This window comes from Hakea prostrata, chromosome 4, assembly GCF_041222555.1.
Source record: "Hakea prostrata isolate BN-2017 chromosome 4, UWA_Hpros_2, whole genome shotgun sequence".
In the NCBI taxonomy this organism is placed as follows: Eukaryota; Viridiplantae; Streptophyta; class Magnoliopsida; order Proteales; family Proteaceae; genus Hakea; species Hakea prostrata.
In genome coordinates, this window is record NC_142603.1 from 1,101,996 (window position 1) to 1,122,815 (window position 20,820).

The 20,820-nt window shown below is 38.2% G+C and overlaps 2 protein-coding genes across 5 annotated transcripts; one reads left to right on the forward strand and one right to left on the reverse strand.

Annotated features, from left to right (window-relative positions):
* The first annotated feature begins 127 nt into the window (after window positions 1–127).
* On the forward strand, window positions 128–9,564 carry LOC149016919 (uncharacterized). Of its 4 annotated transcripts, none has more exons than XM_089151194.1 (8): window positions 128–761; window positions 1,639–4,798; window positions 4,879–4,972; window positions 5,075–5,172; window positions 5,257–5,322; window positions 5,445–5,534; window positions 7,084–7,260; window positions 8,704–9,564. In XM_089151194.1, exons 1-8 carry the CDS (start codon window positions 340–342, stop codon window positions 8,737–8,739), a joined length of 4,143 nt encoding a protein of 1,380 aa, XP_089007320.1. In that variant the 5' UTR covers window positions 128–339; the 3' UTR covers window positions 8,740–9,564. The 4 variants fall into 4 exon arrangements, with proteins under 4 accessions (XP_089007320.1, XP_089007321.1, XP_089007322.1 ...); XM_089151195.1 differs by having other exon boundaries at window positions 5,090–5,172; window positions 8,704–9,563; XM_089151196.1 differs by having other exon boundaries at window positions 4,897–4,972; window positions 8,704–9,563.
* Window positions 9,565–10,758: 1,194 nt separating this feature from the next.
* On the reverse strand, window positions 10,759–19,717 carry OTC (ornithine carbamoyltransferase). The gene is made up of 5 exons (XM_089151198.1): window positions 19,460–19,717; window positions 17,055–17,389; window positions 13,686–13,817; window positions 13,267–13,542; window positions 10,759–11,407 (listed from the first exon to the last, which is right to left on the reverse strand). Exons 1-5 carry the CDS (start codon window positions 19,680–19,682, stop codon window positions 11,225–11,227), a joined length of 1,149 nt encoding a protein of 382 aa, XP_089007324.1. The 5' UTR covers window positions 19,683–19,717; the 3' UTR covers window positions 10,759–11,224.
* Window positions 19,718–20,820: the final 1,103 nt, after the last annotated feature.

The window sequence follows — 20,820 nt, forward strand, 5'->3', positions numbered from 1 at the left end:
AGCTCCGCAAACATTTTCTGGGTTAGTTTGGTGGTTTTTGTGGGCTACGGGGCCCATACACCAACTGAGTAGTTAGGTGATTTGGCGTGACTGCGTCCCTCCAATACAAATTTACGAATTGGTTTCCCCGGCAGCGGGCAGTGCGCAGTGTTACTGCTGCCACATCATGCATTCGCAGTTGCTCGCCCAGTCACCTCTGTCCTCTCTTTTCCTTTCTGATTACCCCGAGAGAGTGAGACTGAGACGGGTGGTGCTTTGCAAGAGTAATTCATCGGAAAGAATAACGAGAATAAATAGTGAGGAACCCTAAAAAGCTTTACGCCTCCTTTGTGTCATGCCATGGAGGATTATTTTCAAGCTCCGCGTAGGAACAAAGCGTCTGCTTCTACTCTTTCGAAGAAAATCTCTAAAAATGCAAATGGTAGTGACCTCGCTCCCAAAACTGTCTACGATGACGTTTTTGGTGGTCCTCCGAAGTTCGGAGTTCCAACCTTCTCGGTTCAGGTTGAAGATTACTCGGAAATATTTGGTAGATTTCATTCTTTACCTGGTTTTTCCATTCCGGTTCTAGATCTTCCCGTTCCCCATGATTGCGATGTTTCTATTGAAGTCCACGCCTCCAAGTTTAATTATTCAGAAATTTTCGGTGGCTTTAATGGGGTTGATTTCTTCGATTCTTACGAAGAGCTGTTTGGTGCATCCAAGGAAGGAGAAGAGCTCTTTGGTGCATCCAAAGGAGAAAGCTCCTCCGAGGAAGCCTGGTACGTACTTCCTCAGTTGTTTCTCTGCTAATCCTTTCTAGTTCGTTCCTAATGAACAATTACAAGCAGAGTATGCATGCTTGAGACTACTTGACTTTGTTTTCCTTTCTTCAGTATTTACCTATGGGCCGTTCTTGTTGGTCTATTGACTTTCAGCTCCAACCGAGTTTCTGTTTAAGATTAGTCATTATAATTAGCTGGTTTGGGTCATGTTTCCTACTGCAGAGTCCGGAGAAAGATTTTATGCACTGCTGTGTATATACAGGACTAACGTATCACTGTTCGGACTACACTAGACCGTGCGAAAAAAAAATTGTGACAGCTGAGTAGGGATTTAAAACTCAGATCAGATTGGCTTGGCTGAGGACAGAACCAGTTTTCATAGTTCTGTCTCAAGCAGATTGCGTAAATACTCCCAAAAAAAAATCAGTGACGACTCTCTAATTTGTATGGTATTTCAATTTTGGCCGCATTGAAATAACCAAAATTTCTGAAATTTCGGGAGGTCTGCTGAGTTTTCAAACCATTCTTTATAGTGCCTTGAATCTTGATACGGTTAAATAAAGAGATTCCTTGAATTTTTCGACCGTGTTAGACATTAGCTAGTGGTCCTATGAAAAGATATACACTTCTACAAGAAGATAGGGAACTTCTGGAATTTCTCTGTTAGATCACTCCATGCTAGTATTTAAGGTGACAGAAAATCTGTTCTTACAGTCCCAACATTAACTCATTTGAATTACTATCTTAATATTTATTTCTCTATGGTTCACATGTTTTGTCATATTCATGGAAAATAACAGCTAGAGGTTTGTGATTTGGTCTGGTGAAGACCTATTTTGAGTATTTATCTCTTTCTTCTTTATTGCATTTGTAGGACCCCAGCTGGAACACGTTCTCCTTCAGAAGGCTCCAGTGGTGATACTTTGGCTTGTTCAGAGAATAACCAGTCTAAGTCAGACGGAGTCACTCATAACACACTTGATGGTATCAAGCAATTGAATGTTCCTAATTATGAGGATATGCCAAGAAGTGAAGAAAATGGGACAAATGATAAAACGAACACTGTTCCAGGGGTTGCTCTTGGGGTTGATGGAAGCACACCACCTTATAAGACTGAAATTATTAATGTGTCATCCGGTGGAATGAATGATATTGGTGGCAATATGGACAATGAGGCCATATTTGAAGAAATTTTATATAAGAAAACCACGTCTCTCCCTCCCATGTATGGTTCCATCACAAACACTTTTGGAAGTGATTATGAACTTCAAAGAAGATCTCATGGGAATGGATCTTATTCTGGTGAGATATTAGTATCTGTATCTGAGATAAGCCTCAAGACGCAGCCTTCCCAAGTGCCACCACCAATGCGTCCACCACCAAAATTATTTACCAAACAGGGAGAGTCTAAGATAGCTTCTGAAAATTTTGGTCTGGAGGGTGCTGCAGGTGATGGGTCACCAGATTTTTTTGATGTGGAAGTAGATGCAAATTCATCTGCTGCAGCCTCGGCAGCTGCTATGAAAGAAGCAATGGAGAAAGCCCTAGCCAGACTAAAAAGTGCAAAAGAATTGATGGAGAGAAAAAGGGTAAGTGGTAAAGCCAGAAAAGAGGATAATAAAGGTAACCATGAAACCCTCAGATTTAGAGGAAATGGAACTCAGGGGAAATCTGAAACAGAGGATATTGTAATGGAAGGGTTTGGAAGGCTGGAAGGGCTTAAAGACATTAGGACAACTCAGGTAGCTCCCAATTTTGAAGGTAGCAAAAAGGGTCTGAATGGAGGTAAAGAATTTGTAGAACAAAAAGTTACCAAGGGACCTAGTTCTTCCCATTCTCATATTGACAAAGAAGCAGGAGAGTGGAGAGTAGAGAAACAATTCTATGAGCTGGCAAAAACAGTTAAGTCCAAAGCACCCCTTGAAGTCTTCGAGGAGGCCAAAAATGAGAAAAAATTGATGGCACCGATAATAGTCCAGAAACATGAAAAAAGTCAGAAGGTAGCAGTGAAACAAGTCTGTCAACAGCTAGAAGAAAATGTTGAGAAATCAAAAGCATCAAAAGAGGCTTGTGTAGAGGAGAACTCGAGAATATCAGAAGCAGCTATAGAGGCATCTGAACTGAAAACAGTTGAAAAGAAACTGACTGTGGCAGAAGATATGACACAAGCAGCCAAAGAGGCATCTGAACTGAAAAGGGTTGAGAAGAAACTAATGGTGGCAGAAGATACGAGTCAATGTGAAGGAAGTGAGGAGAAATTAAAAATGGCACGTGAGACTTGGGAGCTTGAAGAAGATCAGAAAAAACTAGAACGGGCTAGTGAATGGGAAGAAGATGAAGAGAGACAAAGGGAGGCCTCTTGTAGTGGACTTAGTGAGAGAAGATCAAAAGATGCTATTGAAAAGGAAGACAATGGGAAGAAGCCAAAAGATTGTTCCAAGAGAGAAGAAAATGAGAAGAAATTGAAAGATTCTTGTCAACGGGAAGAAAATGAGAAGAAACTAAAAGAGGTTTACGAGTTGGAGTTTAATGGGAGAAGACTACCGGAAGTTCATGAGATGGAAAATAACAATAGACAAAATGATGCTGAGGAGCAAGAACATACCAACAAACAATTACTAGAGGCTTGTGAACAAGAAAAAAATGATAAGAGACAGCAAGAGGCTCATGATCACAAGGAAAATGAAAAACGACTAAAACAAGCATTTAAGGAAGAAGAAAATGAGAGGAGACTAAAAGAAGTTTGTGAGCTGAAAGAAAATGAAATAAGATTAAAGGAAGTCTATAAGGCGGAAGAGAATAAGAAGCAAGTAAAAGTCATTTTTGAGCCCGTGGAAGATGCGCAGAAACAGAGAGAGTCTAATGAGGAGGGAACAAATGAAAATAGAGAAAATCAGGCTTGTGAATGGGAGGAAAATAAAGTAAAAGTGAATCAAGAGTCCCTTGATCTTAAAGTTGACAAGAATTTTGTGACAGCTACTGGGTCATTTAAGCCTGTAGTTGATAATAACTTTGAAGGAATTCAAGAAGACCCTATAGAGAACAGTAGGAAACTAAAGCTGGCTCCTGAAGCAACTGAACCTGAAGTGAGTGGTGGAATGACTGAAGCAGCTAATGATGCTTGTGAATGTGAAGGTGATGAAAAGGAATTGAAAATTCCTAAAGCAGGAGATGAAAAAGATGAGAGTGGGAGATCCAGACCTGCTGATTTGGTGCAATGTGCTCCAGAACAAGATAGCGTTGAAGGGATCAAAAATTCCATGGAAGACCTCTCGTTGGATGGATTGGAGGGTAAACTAGGAGAATTTGAAATTGTAGATGATCTGGAGCCAAACAAAAAGGATCACAGAACATCACAAGTGTCTAAGAACCAGGAAACTGCTGGTAATTGTCAAGTTGCCAATGATCGAGGAGCTTACCAGAATAGCAATGAAGTAGCTGAAGGGATGAAAAACTGTATGGATCAGGGTGCGTCTCTTCCGTCCGTTATGTCAGTGGAAGCAATGGGGAACATGCAGAAGATGGATCAGGAAGTTGACAAGAGCCATTGTACGGAAATAAAAGAGAAGTATTACCACAAAACATGTTCTAATGTAGAAATAGGAAAAAACGAAAAACTGGAGAGTAAAGAAGAGAAAGAACATGAAAGGGAAAGAGAAAAAAATATGATGGCTGTGGAAAGAGCAACCCATGAAGCCCGTGAAAGGGCAGAAAGAGCTGCTGTAGATAGGGCAACTGCTGAAGCACGTCAAAGAGCAATGGCGGAGGCCCGAGAAAAACTGGAGAAGACATCAGCAGAGGCTAGGGAGAAATCATTAGCTGAGAAAGCTTTAACTGAAGCCAGGCTGAGGTCAGAGCATGCTGCGGTTGAACGAGCAATTGCAGAGGCTCGGGAGCGTGCTGCAGAAAAAGCAGTTCTGGACGCAAGAGAACGGGTAGAAAAATCTAGTGAATCAGCAGAAAGATTTGCTGCTGAGAAATTCTCTGTAACAAACTCCAGAGATAGTGGAATGAGGCAGAGCTCTTCCTTTTCTGTGAGTATAATGACTTCTGGTTACATGATACCTCCTCTTTAAATCTTCTATTTATTGCATTTTCTTTCTTTGCATGTTAGTTACATGGTAGATTGCAGGACCTGCGAGACCCACAACTTCAAAACATGAGCTGTGACAGTAGTTCAAGATATGCAAATTCCTCAGTTCATGATGGTATGTGATTCATATATTTCTACCGGATTTTTCTTGAATGTGGCATCTGTCTGCCATCATTTATTGCATTGCTTATAAGTAGAATGCTCTTTCACCATGAAGCCTCCTATACTACAGCCAAGTTTCTAGGAACAGAAGGTGAATCAGCTCAGAGGTGTAAAGCAAGGCTAGAGAGGCACCGACGAATTGTTGAGCGAGCGGTAGGTGTTCTTTTAGGAGAATAAATTGGAGACTTGATTTTTCTTTGACTAAAATAAAGGTGAACTATTCTTTTTCAATTTCAGGCAAAAGCTCTTGTAGAGAAGAACATGCGCGATCTTATTGCACAGAGAGAGCAAGCAGAGAGAAATGTTAGTTTATTTTCCTCAAATTGAAAGATATTTGCTTCTGGCTTGGCTTTTATTCTTGGATTGACAATGATTAACTGGTGTCTTGGTTTCTCTTACAAAATTTAAATATTTGCTGAGTGCAGAGATTGGCAGAAACTTTGGATGCTGAGGTTAGAAGGTGGTCCAGTGGGAAAGAAGGGAATTTGCGTGCATTGCTTTCAACCCTACAATATGTAAGTCAAACTTTTATATCTTTCTCTTGTTATTTCTGTAGTATGGAGGTTAGCAGGATTGTGCCTATATGGCATATTGGCACATGCCAAACATGGTGGCCATTCTTTCTACTTATGTTAATTTCAAATAACTGCAGTTTGTTGTGAAGCTCCTCTGTTGGCAATTTTTCCTTGAAAGGTAAAATTTGGATAATATATACCAGGGAAGGAGTCAATCCAATGGTGGGACAAAGGATTGAGATTTGGGTCTGCATTTGACATTTGGCTTTATTGAGCTACCATCCTGCTTATCATATTCATGACATGGTTTAGACTCATTAATTGAAAATACATCATTTCAAAAACTTGCTTCTGTGGACGTCATCCTTGGGATGGCATCAGTGCCACACCCAACTCCCATAGAATATCATAACCTCCTAATTCAAACTTATGGACATGCGTGGGCTCCCCTTATTTTACAGTCTAACCATGGTGATTACCGGAAAGATGCTGCTTGCCCTGTGGTAAGGACCTTGGATTCTGTTGGCTTGCTCTTGTCCCCCCCCCCTTCTTTTACGAGGGTTGAATGTGGATTAGATGCTCATCGTTCCAAACTATGGAACTAAAATTACCTTCATAGAGCTATGGGTGTATTTGTTATGATCTTGTGGGTTCAGCAAACACTCGCATCGACCATATGCTGCATCTGGCAAGATGACATTTACGTTGTTAATTGGAATTTATTGTGGCATGAAGACTTAGGGAATGTAATATGTACTTGCAGAACTTATTTGTTTATTTATTTGTGTGGGTGGCATTGTGGTAAATGGCAATAAATTGCAAGTGTAGGTTACTATCGTAAATCCTCATGTTTTTTCTACTTAGATATACTTAATGAGTAGTCAGTGGTGAGGATGGGTGAAAGTAATATGCTTTCCCAAATCCTCATTCTTATAAAAGATAAATGTCTTTTGAAATAAATGTACTTGTTAAAAGTTGCTCTTCTCCTGATTTGACTCTTTTTTCCTAAATTTGTTTGGGATGACCATGGAATATGTTTTTGTTGCATATATTTAATATTCATATTCTAATTTAATCCTTCTTAAATGTTTGGGATGATCATGGAATCTGTTTTTGTTGCATATTTTTAATATTCATATTCTAATTTAATCTCATTTTTCTTAAATTTATTTGGGATGATCATGGAATCTGTTTTTGTTGCATATATTTATATTCATATTCTAATTTAATCTCATTTTTTCTTAAATTTGTTTGGGATGATCATGGAATCTGTTTTTGTTGCATATTTTTAATATTCATATTCTAATTTAATCTCATTTTTTCTTAAATTTGTTTGGGATGATCATGGAATCTGTTTTTGTTGCATATTTTTATTATTCATATTCTAATTTAATCTCATTTTTTCTTAAATTTATTTGGATGATCATGGAATATGAGGTTGTTGCATGTTTTTAATCTTCTTCTATGTTAAATATGCATTAGCTAGTGATAAAAACTTGTGTTATCAAGCACCAATAGCTGCTGTTATAAGTAGCTGTTTTTTTGGCAGATCCTTGGGCCTGATAGTGGTTGGCAGCCAATTCCCCTGACAGAAGTTATTACGGCTGTTGCAGTAAAGAAAGCTTATAAAAAAGCCACACTTAGTGTTCATCCTGATAAGCTGCAGCAAAGGCGTGCAAGCATTCAACAGAAGTACATATGCGAGAAAGTTTTTGATCTTCTAAAGGTATGTTCCTAGCTTCCTTTTTCACCATGATTCCTATTTACTAAAACATGATCTATTTCTGGCAACAAATATCCCTGGGGATCATGCCTCCAGCATTATAATTTAAATTTACAGTTTATGGCTTTAGATTTTCAATAATCAGAGCCAAATATCTGTATTTAATGGTTTTCAATCTTTGTACCTAGAATATTTTCAAGTCTTACAAAACATCTTTGAGTCATCAAGGGAAGTGAGAAAGCAGAGAAGAATCGTATTTCAGAATGTGTTTTAGATCCAGAGTCTGTTGAAAGAATGCATTCAAAAACACAGTTTTAGATTCCTTGTCCCCCTATAAACAATTTGACATAAGTCTTAAAGTCATCAGTTTGCTGTTTACCAAATGATTCCCTTCTAAGGTATAGATGTTGTTGGTTTCAGTGTTTAAGGACCATCGATTTGGTTTGCAATTGCATGCTGACGCTTTTTCTTGAATGGTCCAGAAAAAATCTGAATATGCATTTTTTTATATTCTTTATAACATCAGCCTCTGGTCCTAATAGGGTTAGGCATAAGGTCAGTTATCCCACTCTGCTTGGGGGTGGGAGCTGGGGAGTCAAGTAGTAGGGCTTTGAGCTGTTTGCCTCAAAAGGGTTGACACTGTGTCAAAAATCAAAATCGGATCGCTTGAATCAGTTACCTATCCTGATTCTGTACATTCCAATCTAGCACAGGTTGAAGGGGTTTTTTCCTCACTGGATCACTGGGATATCAGACATCAGGGGCTGGTTATAGTGAAATGAAAATCGGGGTTTTGTTATAGGGACATAGATGGATAGTCAATATCTGTTTTCAAATCTGCATTTGTATCTGGTTAGGAGAATCAAAACTCGTCCGCAACTAATGGAATACGGACATGGTTATCCCCATATTTGACCGTCTATTGTTAGATTCATTTAGTGTCCAACTATCTTTTTGCGTTCAAGTAGTAATGAAGTTGTTTATTATTGATTGCTTTTATATCTAATCAAGACTAAAGAAAATCAAACACTAATAAGAGTAGAAAACTACACACTTATTGAATTCTCGAATCTCAACCCTATCCCTCATCAACAAAACATTAAAGATGTCAAGGGATAGAAAGAATTCATATTTGACGTGGATAGAATCTGACATGAATTTGGTAATATAACTATCCTAGCGGATCCGTTTTCAGCTTTAGGTGCCAAATCTAGTTTCTCTAAGACTGATTCCAATCGGCATTGACTGATTCAAGGGTTCTGATTTTCATTACTTGTGGGGCTGGGATGTATTAAACAATATGATTGGACACCCTTTTTGGGTTGAATCCTGGATCTAGGTTATGTTTTGTTTCAAGTGTTATCATCATCCTTAATGGTTCAGAATTATGCATGCTAGTATATCTTTTCTGGGTATTGCCAATTTTTTGGTTTTTGAAATTTGCAGGATGCTTGGAACAGATTCAATTCCGAAGAAAGGTAGCATTCTTCTTCGGACCGTCCGTCCTCGTTTTTTTCCTTTTTCCTTTGGTCGAATTGTGGGTCGTATGTTTATCGGCAAATGTGCGTTTTTGTAATATATGTACTGTTCCATTGCTGGGCTTTAGTCTTCTTTTAGCCATACAAGTTCCAAAGGTTTGGGATTCTTCATTTTGATTTTTCTTTTTTTTTCCCTCTGTTAGGTGGGGTTTTGTGGAGAGGTAGGGAGGGGGCGTGTTGGTTGTGCAGGGTTGTAATTTCACATTAAGTTGCGGTTACGGCTGACCACATCCACACATCTCTCTGCCCAACTCACTGCCATCACAAAACCCTACTTTTGCTCTTCCGTTTAATGATCAAGGGTTTTCTGGGCCTTCCCGTGGTGGCTTGATCCCATCCCTTTTTTTCTCGGGAAAATATTGTGCACTGCAATGCACTTTTGTACCAAATGGTTGACTGAGAAAACAAAACAAATACAAGACTATTGAAGATTTTAAAATTTTAAATTAAGCTTTTAATCTCAGCCTTCTATTTGGTACAAAAGTGTTATACACAGCAGATGATTTTTTTCTTGCAAAACTAAAGCATCAGAAGCTTTGGGATCTTGACTGATAGTTTCACCTTTGATCATTCCATCACGACCTTGACGCTTGGCCAAGGAATCAATCTGAGAAGTTTTTTTTCCCTTTCGATTCAAATCTCATCCACTCTTTTATACTTTCACTTGTATATCGATCCTTGGAAGCCTGCTTGAAATGTTTGCTGTGGGCAACTCTGGTGATTAAGTAACTGCTTTCACTGGGTGGGGTTGTTTCTTTGAACAGCTTTTCGAATTTTTGCGGTTTTTAATGAGACGCCTCAGTAAAATGTGGTTTCAACTTTCACGAAACGCCTCTACCAAAAAAAAAAAACTTTCAAGGAACGCCTTTACAAAACGTCCACGGACGCCGTTATGGGCTTGGTCCACAGGCATTCCACTTTAATTTGGCTTCTTCCTTTTTTTTTTTTTTTTTGGTAAACGGCTTCTTCCGTACTTCAAACCCTATAGTTCTAGTTCTCATGGACTGAAAGTGCACATGTAAAGATGTGAAAAAATGTATGTGTGAAGATGCCGTGCGATTCTTGTCAATAGCATATCTATCTCAACACCTTATATGTATAAAAGCGCCTTTTTACTTTAAAAAAAAAAACACATGTGGCAGCAATCTGATGGCTGTTCCGGGTGCTCGCTCATAAAATCCAAAGGAGATGAGGAAAAGACAGATGAGTGTGTTGAGTTGAGGATCATAGAGCAGATGAGCTGTGCACAAACAAAGAATTTTAATTCTCATGGCAATCTGTCTCAAGTCAGCAAGCATCAAAGTGGAGAATATGCGTTTACCAAAACAAAAACGTGGAGAATATGGAGACGCCAAAAGGCAAAGTGTCTTGCGAGCTCAATAGCCCTCTCTTCCTTTTTATCGTTGCCTTCGGGAAAGGAACTGCTGATTAGTTTCCAATTTGCTACTATTAGATAAGTGGAAATTAGGAATTTTTGGAATCGTATTCTGCTATGAACTAGCCAATTCAACTTTCCGATTCCCAATTTTTTATATCTGGAGGAGATCCTCTACCAGAGTGCTTCTTGCGCTAATGGCAAAATTGATAAGGTCATTAGGACACCATCGACGTCCCTTGCTAATGGTAAGATCAATACCAGGCGTCGACTCTCTACTACCGAGTCGACTACCATCAGTACTACGAGGCTCAAGCCTATCTTCGCCAAAATCTGGCTATAAAATATTTAGAGCAGGCAAAGTGAAACAGAATTTGTTACTTTTCAGCCAAGGTGCCTGAGCGACTCCTAAGAAGTTATCGAGTGTTAATGAAACACCACCCAAGGAAATATGTACCGAATTAGATTCCTCATATCTTAGGGTTACACACACCAGGCGGTTAATGCTCGTCATAGTGTTTGGTGGAATTTTAAATGATTCCTATAAACCCTATAACCTATAGTTATTGCCATATGAACTGGCCTGGGTATCTATTGTAACCATGGTGGGAAAAATAGAAAAGAAACCCATGAGCAAACCCAATCAGAAAACTACCATTTTGTCCACAGTTGAAGATTAATTAAAGAAAACAATTAACAAGTATACTTTCAAGAACAATATGCTCAGCAGAAAAACAACCCCGCATAAGTAAAAGTTATACTGGCCCAACCATTCTTTCATGTTCAGAACCGAAAGGCTTTACTAGAAGATTGCTCTTATGACAGTCACTAGAAATACAGTCAACAGATTACCCTCAAGATATCTAATGGAAAGAGCACCTACAAAATCACTACAAAAATTCTTCAAAACATAAAACCTACAAGATTGACTCTCAATAAAAAAGGGGGGGGAAAATAAAATCCTGCAAACCATAACTAATTCAAACAACTAAAACAGAAAGTTAAACCCTGCAACTTGGCCTGGTCTCAGCAAGACCAAGATTGGCCTCAATCATCAAAGGCCGAGTGAATGAAGCATTATTGCATTCTGAGCATGCATACGGTTCTCGGCCTGTGGAAACACAATAGATCTAGGACCTTCAATCACTCCATCAGTTACCTCCACCCCTCTTTCTGCTGGTAGGCAATGCATGAAATAAGCCTTGTCCCCCGCCAGTTTCATTAGGGCTTCATCCACCTGCAGATGATTTCGGCAGCAACCATGACCCAAACAAAGAAGCACATCAGGGAAAATGGTTATGAAGCAATGCACTTTGTATACAATCATACTTCTTGGAATATTTTTTTTATTTACCAAAAAAAAATAATAGCTTTTATAATGGAAAAGGTGTTAAATGTTCAAAATCACTGTTTTGTCCACACCATGGGGGCCGGCCACCTGTACTGATCGGTTTCTTTTTTATTTAATGTGCTAACAGAGAAGTTTCTGGTCCTGACACTTTCCCAAGCACGCAAGAGGCCTTTTCCATGAGCAGCAGTTTTGGGTGTGTGATACCAAAACGGATTTTTATCAGCTCCAGTTTTGGCATGCTCAAGTTTGCTCAAGTGATCATTGGATGTTTGACATGTGCATTACTCTAATTGTAAGGTTCACAGTCATCCAATCCTTGATAAGGAAAATAAATAAATAAATAAACGATGAGGGAAAAAAAAAACCATAATCAGAATCCATGAGAGATTAGGGAAGAATTAGACGGTCATGGAATCGCATGTTGCAATGAACATGCCTATCAACTAAGGGTCAAATGGATATTACAGCATACGGTCCAACAAGAGTTGTAATCAGATGTTGCAATCAGATTAGGGAAGAATTAGATGGCCACGGAATCAGATGTTGCAACAAACATTCCTATCAACCGAGGCTTTATCATCGATGGAATTTTGATATCCGATGACCTCATGTTTTGGTTTTTCATCTTCTTTTTCCTTTTGGTAAAATCTAATAGCTTAATCTGGGACAAAATGTCAAAAGTCAAGAATGGAAATACTTTCCAATGCCTCCCTTAGAAGCAACAGATGCAAAACCTAAGGAGCAAGCAAATTAGAGAGAAAGAAGGGCAGCAGGGAAGAAGCAAAAAGGAGGTTCTTGTTATCGGGGGCAGCATAACCACTGCTGATCCCAGAGCCAGAGGAAGGAGGGAGACAGCAAAAAATAAAGGATGTGAGAGAAGAAGATGAGTTAAATGAGAGAAAGAAAACAAATACTATAGTTAAGGGTTTGGAAATTATTGACCCTTGGATCAGAATAATACACCTGTCACTAATCCAAGGGTGAACATTCAGCATGTCAGAAATGGAGCTGATAAAAATCCTACCAGAACAGCATTTATCAAGCAATTTGAACTCGGTGTGTCACTGAGTGGCAAGAACTATGCTGATCAACCAAGAGCAACTAATTAGGTGATCGTTGCCTTTCAATCACAATCCCATAGTTGGCAACTTAAGATCACAGTGCCTGTGTTATTTTCAAATCATGAACTCTAAAAATAGGGAAGAAAATGACATAAAACAAGTGTAAGAAAATAAGCACTATGCCAGGATCCCATCTGAACCTTCCCTTAGTCCCTTGGATAGGCTACAGAATTTTGTGATCCAACCCATCTTTTTACATAGTTTCTGTCAATCTGCCACATGGATGACTCCAATTGGGTTAAAATCCACAGGTGAGTAGTGTATGGAGGATCTTACATGCGAAAATTTTAGGGTTTCAAATTGAGCTGCCACATGGAATTTTCCAACTAACCTGTTGTGGCAACCCTAGCAAAACAACACATCAAAGGCATCACCATGCGCAAGGCAATTGCCATTTTCCAGGCATATTTTTCCATGTAATAGATAGTTTCCCTTCATCCACTGGGTCTGAATTTTGGGCACCTTAAACAAAAGGCAAAGTCATGTCGGGTCTCAAGACATGCCTTGTCACCTTGGTGATGCTTTGATAAGTATGGCTACGCCTCTTTAATGAAGAAGATAATAAAAGAGATCCCTGTTCAACCCCATCCCATACCCAATCCAAGAGAGAGAGAGAGAAGCTACCTGAAATCCCTGGAAAACTTGTCTGCGATATGCAGCCTCCTCCTTTTGTCCCATGCTAGCCCACACATCTGAGTACACAACATCTGCTCCCCTGACAGCTTCCTTTGCATCATCGGTTATCTCTATCTTGCTAATAGCTGTACTTCTGGCCTTCTCAACTGTCTCCTTGTCAGGTTCAAATCCTTTGGGGCAGGCACAGACAAAATGGAAAGGAATCACAGATGCCAACAGGAGCCAGGAATGCACAATGTTGTTTCCATCTCCAACATAGACAACCTGGAACTCAAAAAATGATAAATGAAGGCTCATTCAACTAGACTCGTGACAATCATAGATTTCATCGGACACGACATACAAATGGGTGTGGAGGTGTTTCTGCACAAGACATGGAAGCAAAGACACAACTGTAATTAACTAACCTTGGTCCCTTCCAAATGTCCAATATGTTCAATTATGGTGAGTGCATCGGCCATAATTTGGCAAGGGTGATTGTAGTCAGTGAGGCCATTGATCACAGGGACAGTAGCATATTTAGCCAGATCAAGAATGTCCTGCAACAGTAATTGTCACTAGGTAAAATAGAACCTAACAAACAAATGAATATCATAAAAGAACATACATATAAGCAGAAGAGAAGATTTTGCAAAATGTCTTCTGTTGTCATTAGAGTCATAGTTTACTGGTAACTGGTGAGTGGAGATTCTTATACCTGGTACCAAATCAAGCACTACTTTGCATGTGAATTTTTTGAAGCTGGCCAAATTAACGGTCTTTATCCAGCAATCAACCAATTCATTTTAGATGAATGTACAGAACTTGTTGGATCAAACAACCATCAATATCATCATCATAACTGTTAGGCCAACCCCTCCCCCAATGACAAACAAAAAAGAAACAACAAAACAAAGAAGTGAAAATAGGGTCATACTAAGTTGACCAAAAAAGGTAAGGCTGCTCTATTTTAACCAAATGGTCATGGGCTCAAGTCTAGAATAGCCTCTCTACAAAGCATGGGCGGTAAAAGGTGGGAAACAACGGGGGGAGGTGTACCTCATGCATTAGGTATGCCCTTTCTGATAGAAGTTGACCGAAAATACATATCATATGAAGAAGCTTTCATTACATAAAGAAACATGTAACCTTGGCTTGATCAATAGAGTGAACCCAAAACAGCTTAAACATAAGAGAAAACATACTTCAAAATCTTGCTCAATGCCATCAAGATTTTGTAAAATATTTTGAATATTTTATTTCAATGAAGTTCAAAAATAGAATTGGACACAACTGAGTAGGGAAGCGAGTTGAAACAAAAATTCAGTTTCAACTCAGTTTTGATACAAAATGATACATGTGAAAGTACCGTTTTCATTCAAAAATTCGGTTTCAAGTGAGGGGAAAAATTCCACTAAATCCTAGATTTTATATTTTTTGCTAATCATCTACACTTCTTGGTGGAATAGAGTGTTGGGGACAACTACAACAAAGTTACAGTGACAACAATGTACAAACTGGACAGGTTTGAACCAGCTAGGACCAATGCAAAAGCACTAGAGGCCAACTCAAACCAGCCAGCTAGTCCAAGTAGAAGGTTCCCTTGCCCCACAATTTTGACCAGTCAATTTGGACTGCTGCAATAGGATAATACATAAAGAAATGGAGCCAAAAACTGTTCATGTGAACAGTGCCATAACCTATTTGGCTAGCAAGAATACTCATAGAGGATTTGTGGGGCCCAAGATCAAAGTACATGAAGACTATCCTTGGGAGATCTAGAAGTTTAGTTTTAGTTTCTATTTTAGTTTTTTATGCATGTGGCTGAATTTTAAGCCTAAAGGTTTCTAATTTTAATCAAATTCTATTTTCTATAAGATTCCATGTAGATGAGAAATAAGTAGGGATTAATACCATTATACCAAGTCAGATTCATGGAGATATACTTTAAAGGTTTTAAACCAAGTAGAATGAAAAATGGAATATCTAGTTGTAACTTTGGTCATGATCGGAAAATGATGAGGAGATGAAACTTGATGAGAAGGAGACTCCTCAAATTTATTATTTTAGGTACTTTGGCTCAATCAGAAATAAAAAAAATGTGATATAGAGGATGATGTTTCCCAAATAATTAAAATAGGGTGGATGAAGTGAAGAGGTGAATTCGAGGTCTAGTGTGACCGATGTATGCCTTTAAAACTCAAAGGAAAATTCTATGGGACTATCGTACAACCAGCTATGATATATGGTGCAAAGTGCTAGACTGTTAAGAAACATCATAGAGATAAAATCACTATAACAAAAATGAGGGTGCTAAGTTGGAAGTGTGGAGAAACAAGAAGGATAAGATAATAATGATCATATTAGAGTTGGTCTGGGAGTAACTCCAATAAGTAATAAGCTGCGAGAAAGTCGTTTGAGGTGGCATAACCATGTTTAATGGAGGCCTATAAATGCCCTTGTATGGAAAAGTGATTTAATTTAGATTGAAAGAATTAGAAGATGTAAGGTAGACCTAAGATAACCTTAAGAGAAGTGGTGAGGAAGGATATGCATAGCTTATCCTTGTATCTAGTATGGCTGCAAACAGAGCTGATTAGAAGGCAAGAATCCATGTAGCCGGCCCCATCTAGTTGGGACAAGGCTTCTTGTTGTTGTTTCTATAAGATTCTACTTTTACTAGTTACTAGATTATTAGTTTTTTTTTTCAGTCTACCATGTTTCTATTCATTCAAAAGCTTTAGTCAAGCTGTAAATAAAGCCTTCCATTGCAGTAAGATCAGAGTATACAATAATCAAATTTGCTGGCCATGTTGGCATTGCTTATGGAGGAATCCAAGGGTGGGATAGCCCATCCCCCTACCTTTCTTTTCTATCTTCTTATCCCCTTCTTATCTTTTCTTGCTGCTCTTACTGTTTGAGTCTACAACAATTCATTAAGGTCTCAAACCAATAATCAAAATCCTTCCACAATTGATTCCAAAGACTGCTAGTGCTGTAACCCATTATTGAGGGCTGTTGTTGTTCCAGTGATTTAGTCTTGTTGCTGCAGCATGTGAAGATCATAACTCACAACCGTTGGTCAGAATTGATTGAAATTGGAGAGTTATCTACTGCTGTTTGCACCTAAACACGATTCCATTCCATTGGCTCGATTGCTTCACATCCATGCCTTTTATTTCTGGACTTCACCAGACCTAAACCTGGGTTTACCCACTGGAATTATTTGGAGGCTGGAGCTTGAACAACATAATGGGACTGTGACCAGTATTCTATACGGGACTCACATACAGTTGAATGGTTTTGTACTGGGTGTTAAGTTGGATTGTTTTCATATGTATGGAATAAAACCATAGGATTTACCAAAAACTATGTTTTTCCTTCCACACATAATAAACTTTTTAGAGATGGGAGGAGGAACACCAACCAAAAGAGAATTCCACGCATGCTTCATAAAAAGTATTAAAAAACAATGCAGAAATGACGTTCTGAGGTTTTTAAAGGCAGAAATGAGCCATACAAGATTCTTTGTCAGTAAGAAAAGCAATGAAGCTCTGGTTTTCTTTTACAATAAATTCATTTAATTCCAAATTTCAACTGCAGAATTGACAAAAAGATCAACTGTCTTAAAGTTGTAAAACTTACTAAAGAGTTTGACCACACATGCAGAGAGGGTATTGGTGAAAAGGATTTTCAAAGAAGAAATTCAAATACACTAATTGTAATAATTTAAAATAGGGTACTAAAATGATCATGAAGACAGTAGTAATAACAACCAAAGAGACTCACCATATTACCTGATGAGCAAACACTCGAGCCATAATGATATCATTATAGCCAGAGAGCACACGTGCAACATCACGGGTTTCCTCTCGCTTCCCCATTTGTATGTCATCTGGTCCCAAATATATGGCATGGCCACCAAGTAGAAAGAACCCAGTTTCAAATGAAACCCGAGTTCTCATGGATGGCTTTGCAAAAATCATTGCCATTGTTTTCCCTTTAAATGGAAGATATGTCCGATCCCCTGATTTTATCAGTGCTTTGACCTCAGCGGCACGATCAAGGATGTTCATAATAGTGTCCTTGTCAAAATCACTTATGTGCAGAAAATCCTTGAGATCTGCTTTTGCTGGGGAAGGAAAAGGAAGAGGACATCAGGGTACAAAGGTAAAGACTGACCTACATTCCTTGATTCCTTAATGGAACTCTTGGACAGGATAATAGACTAGAGCTGGTTCAATACTTGCATTTAATTTCAGTTTCAAAAAAAAAGGAAAGAAAGAAGTCCTGCAATACGCTTCTAACATAGCTAAAACTTATATAAAACCTGCAATGCATGCATGGTATTTAGACCAATCATTAAGGACCTTTGGGTTCCACTTACACATTTGAGTACATAGGAACTCTTGAATCCACCTCCACAGTAGCAATAAATGGGATCGTATGAGCAATTCATCCTACTATCTCCCTCTTTTTTATTTTTTGGGGAGGGTGGGGGTTAATTAACAAACTTACTCATATGAAATCACCATAGTTAAATAGATAAACAATTATGCTGATGTTGTTCCACAGTGACTAGTGGTCATGGGTTCAAGTTGAAAACAGCCACTCTAAAAGCAGGGGAAATGCAGCATATATTATGAAATTCCCTTGACCTGCAGTGGTGAAAGCCTCGTGCACTGGGTAAACCTTTTTTTAATATGCCTTGTGCAATGCGCCTTTAATTTAATCACAATCACTCAAATGAACTCAACAGCATGAATTGTTCTCACTGTCTATGACTGTCTATTAGTTACTATTTCCACATGCAAATTTAAGTTAGTTATTTTCCATCTACTCTTTCTGTGTTTGGAATTTAAGTAAACTTTTACAATAAGAGAACATTAAAGTGGGACAAACCTGAGACCTAATATCTACGCAACATATTCACAAAAGGAAGTACGCAAAAAGTAACATGAAAAAATTGATGCTACAGATACCTTTTAAATAACAAGGTGTTTCCAGCAATAGAAACCAAATTACAAGTTACAACCCAGTTGTGTTGTGATTCCAATTTTTCACCTCTCAAATGAATGCTTTATGAAAGAGAGGAAATACAAAGATGAAGAGAAAAGTATTAGAGAACACAGAATACACCAGTTTGAGAGCATGAAAACAACTGACCCCCCTCCCCCCCAAAAAAAAAAAAAAAAAAAAAAAAAGAGAGAACGAAAAACAAATATTAATCTCTTGATAGAGTACCATAAGCGAGGCAAAGATACACTGAGCTTAAATTATTCATAAAATCATCTTCTCCTTAGGATACTGAGCATGAATGGTTGATTACAAATGAATTTCTACAGGCATTCTTCCAAACAAAGCAGTTCATACAAAGTCTCTAAGGTATAATCCTAACAAAGATGCTTCAATTTGGTGAGGAGAAAAGAAAAGTAAAGTACCCAGTTATTAAATTCGCTACATTTGCAGAGGGATTTAGCTTAAGAGATAGACTTCTGATATTTAAAACATTGTCTGAAGACATGCATGGAGAAAAGGCAGATGAATATAACCTTTCAATTATATAGTTTTTTTTTTTTTTCAAATCTCTCGCAAAAAAATAAACAAATTAATAAATCTGTTCGAAACATATATGCCTTGATTCCTTTACTTGGACGGGATGCAAATCTTAAAGAGAGGGTTGTAAAAGAAAATAATCCCAATTCTGATTAAAATGGTATGCTCTGAAGCGGAAGAAAAATCTCCGAGTAGCAGACCCAAAACACTATCACTCAGCTTTTCCACTATCACTCCCAAAAACCAGACATTGTTCATGTAAAGTTTCCAGGTACGGTTAACCAACGGCAAACTTACAGTTCGTTCAGACATGGTCGATCTGCTACATGGATCCTAGTTTTCACCAGATACTACACATCATGTCGAGGCACCAGAGACCAGACAAGGAAGCATGGAGCACGAAACGCAAACAGCTTAACCATTAGAAATAATTAGTCCGTCGTCTTTCATTTATATTACGATTCATTCAAAATAAAAATCAGATTTTTTGGGGGTAGAACAAATAAAATCAGATAGTTACAAGTATTTATGAAGAACCCTACATATATTATAGTGTACCACGGGATTTTGAATAATGAGAGGTACGTAAGTGCATGTCCATCTATATAGCTCTAAAGAGAAGAGAGCACACAGAAAAGTAGCAGACCTTTTCCATCAACAGAGGTTGAGATTGTAGATAGAGAGGCGGAGCTCTGGCAGGAAATCTGGTGGCGACGGAGAAGAGGGAATCTCGCTGGAGATGACACAGATACACCGGGAAACCTTGCCGGTAAAAATCGCGGTTGCAGTGAAATCTGGGGAGAGGAAGTGACATAAGATGTATCAAATTGTGCCACAGAAAGGCTGCAAGAGAGAGCCGCCATCGCCATTGTGGTCGCCGGATCTGCTCAAATTCTGGTTTTAATCATGGACTTATTAATAGTAGGAACTTATAACGTAACGGCCGCTTTTCCGGTTTTTCCCTTTTTCCCTTCTTCCTTAGCGAAATACCGAATTACCGAGGCAAACTACTGTGATTTACAGAAATGCCCCAAATCTTCCCAACTCATCTTCGATCTCAAATCTTGTTTGTTTTCTCTTTCAGCCGAAACAGTGGATCACACTCGTGAGTGTAAAATTCAGTAACCCCCATTTCACACACAATACCATCTCCCTCGCCCACTTTTGATGAGCGCACCCCGTGAGTAGGGGTGTCAACGGTGCGGTTTGGAACGGTTTCAGGCGGGCCTAACGATTTCGGACTGAAAAACACCCAGCCCAAACCAGCCCTTTTAAAAGATAACTAAAAAATACCCAGCCCAAACCAGCACTTTTAAAAGATAACGGTTTTGGTACGGTTTCGGGTTGGTGCAGTTTGGATTCGGGTTGACTAACGGTTTGGAAATAATACGGTAAAAATGAAATTTGAAACCTTGATTTCACAAAAGTGAAAATGTGAAAGACTAAAGTCTGAAACTAAAATAGCTTTAACAATTAAGATTAAGACTTAAGAGTTAAGAGTTATCAATTAAGACTTTTAAATTTTAAAATAATAAAACTAAATGGAATTTGAAAATTAAAAAGTTAACGGTTAATATTAAAACTTAAGAGTTAAGAGTTATCAATTAAGACTTTTAAATTTTAAAATAATAAAACTAAATGAAATTTGAAAATTAAAAAGTTAACGATTAATATTAAAACTTAAGAGTTATCAATTAAGATTTTTAAATTTTAAAATAATAAAACTAAATGAAATTTGAAAGTTAAAAAGTTATCGATTAAGATTAAGACTTAAGAGTTAAGAGTTATCAATTAAGACTTTTAAATTTTAAAATAATAAAACTAAATGAAATTTGAAAATAAAAAGTTAAGGGTAATTTTCATCTGGACCCCTTGAGGTTTGGTCCATTTTATTTTTAGTCCAAATAAATGAACACTTTGCATATGCCTCCCTTAAGATATCCAATAAGATTAATTAAGGACAAATTATGATTTTTATGACTAAAATACCCTCACTCTATTCTACCC

What these genes read in the sequence shown, in the direction of transcription:
- LOC149016919 (XM_089151194.1), top strand. Translation starts at nt 340, where the DNA reads ATGGAGGATTATTTTCAAGCTCCGCGTAGGAACAAAGCGTCTGCTTCT. An exon ending in AGCTCCTCCGAGGAAGCCTG is followed by an intron (nt 762 to 1,638) that starts GTACGTACTTCC and finishes TTGCATTTGTAG; the next exon opens with GACCCCAGCTGGAACACGTT. An exon ending in GACGAATTGTTGAGCGAGCG is followed by an intron (nt 5,173 to 5,256) that starts GTAGGTGTTCTT and finishes TTTCAATTTCAG; the next exon opens with GCAAAAGCTCTTGTAGAGAA.
- OTC (XM_089151198.1), bottom strand. Translation starts at nt 19,682, where the DNA reads ATGGCGATGGCGGCTCTCTCTTGCAGCCTTTCTGTGGCACAATTTGAT. An exon ending in CTCGAGTGTTTGCTCATCAG is followed by an intron (nt 13,818 to 17,054) that starts GTAATATGGTGA and finishes TTACTGTTGCAG; the next exon opens with GACATTCTTGATCTGGCTAA. An exon ending in GACATTTGGAAGGGACCAAG is followed by an intron (nt 13,543 to 13,685) that starts GTTAGTTAATTA and finishes TTTGAGTTCCAG; the next exon opens with GTTGTCTATGTTGGAGATGG.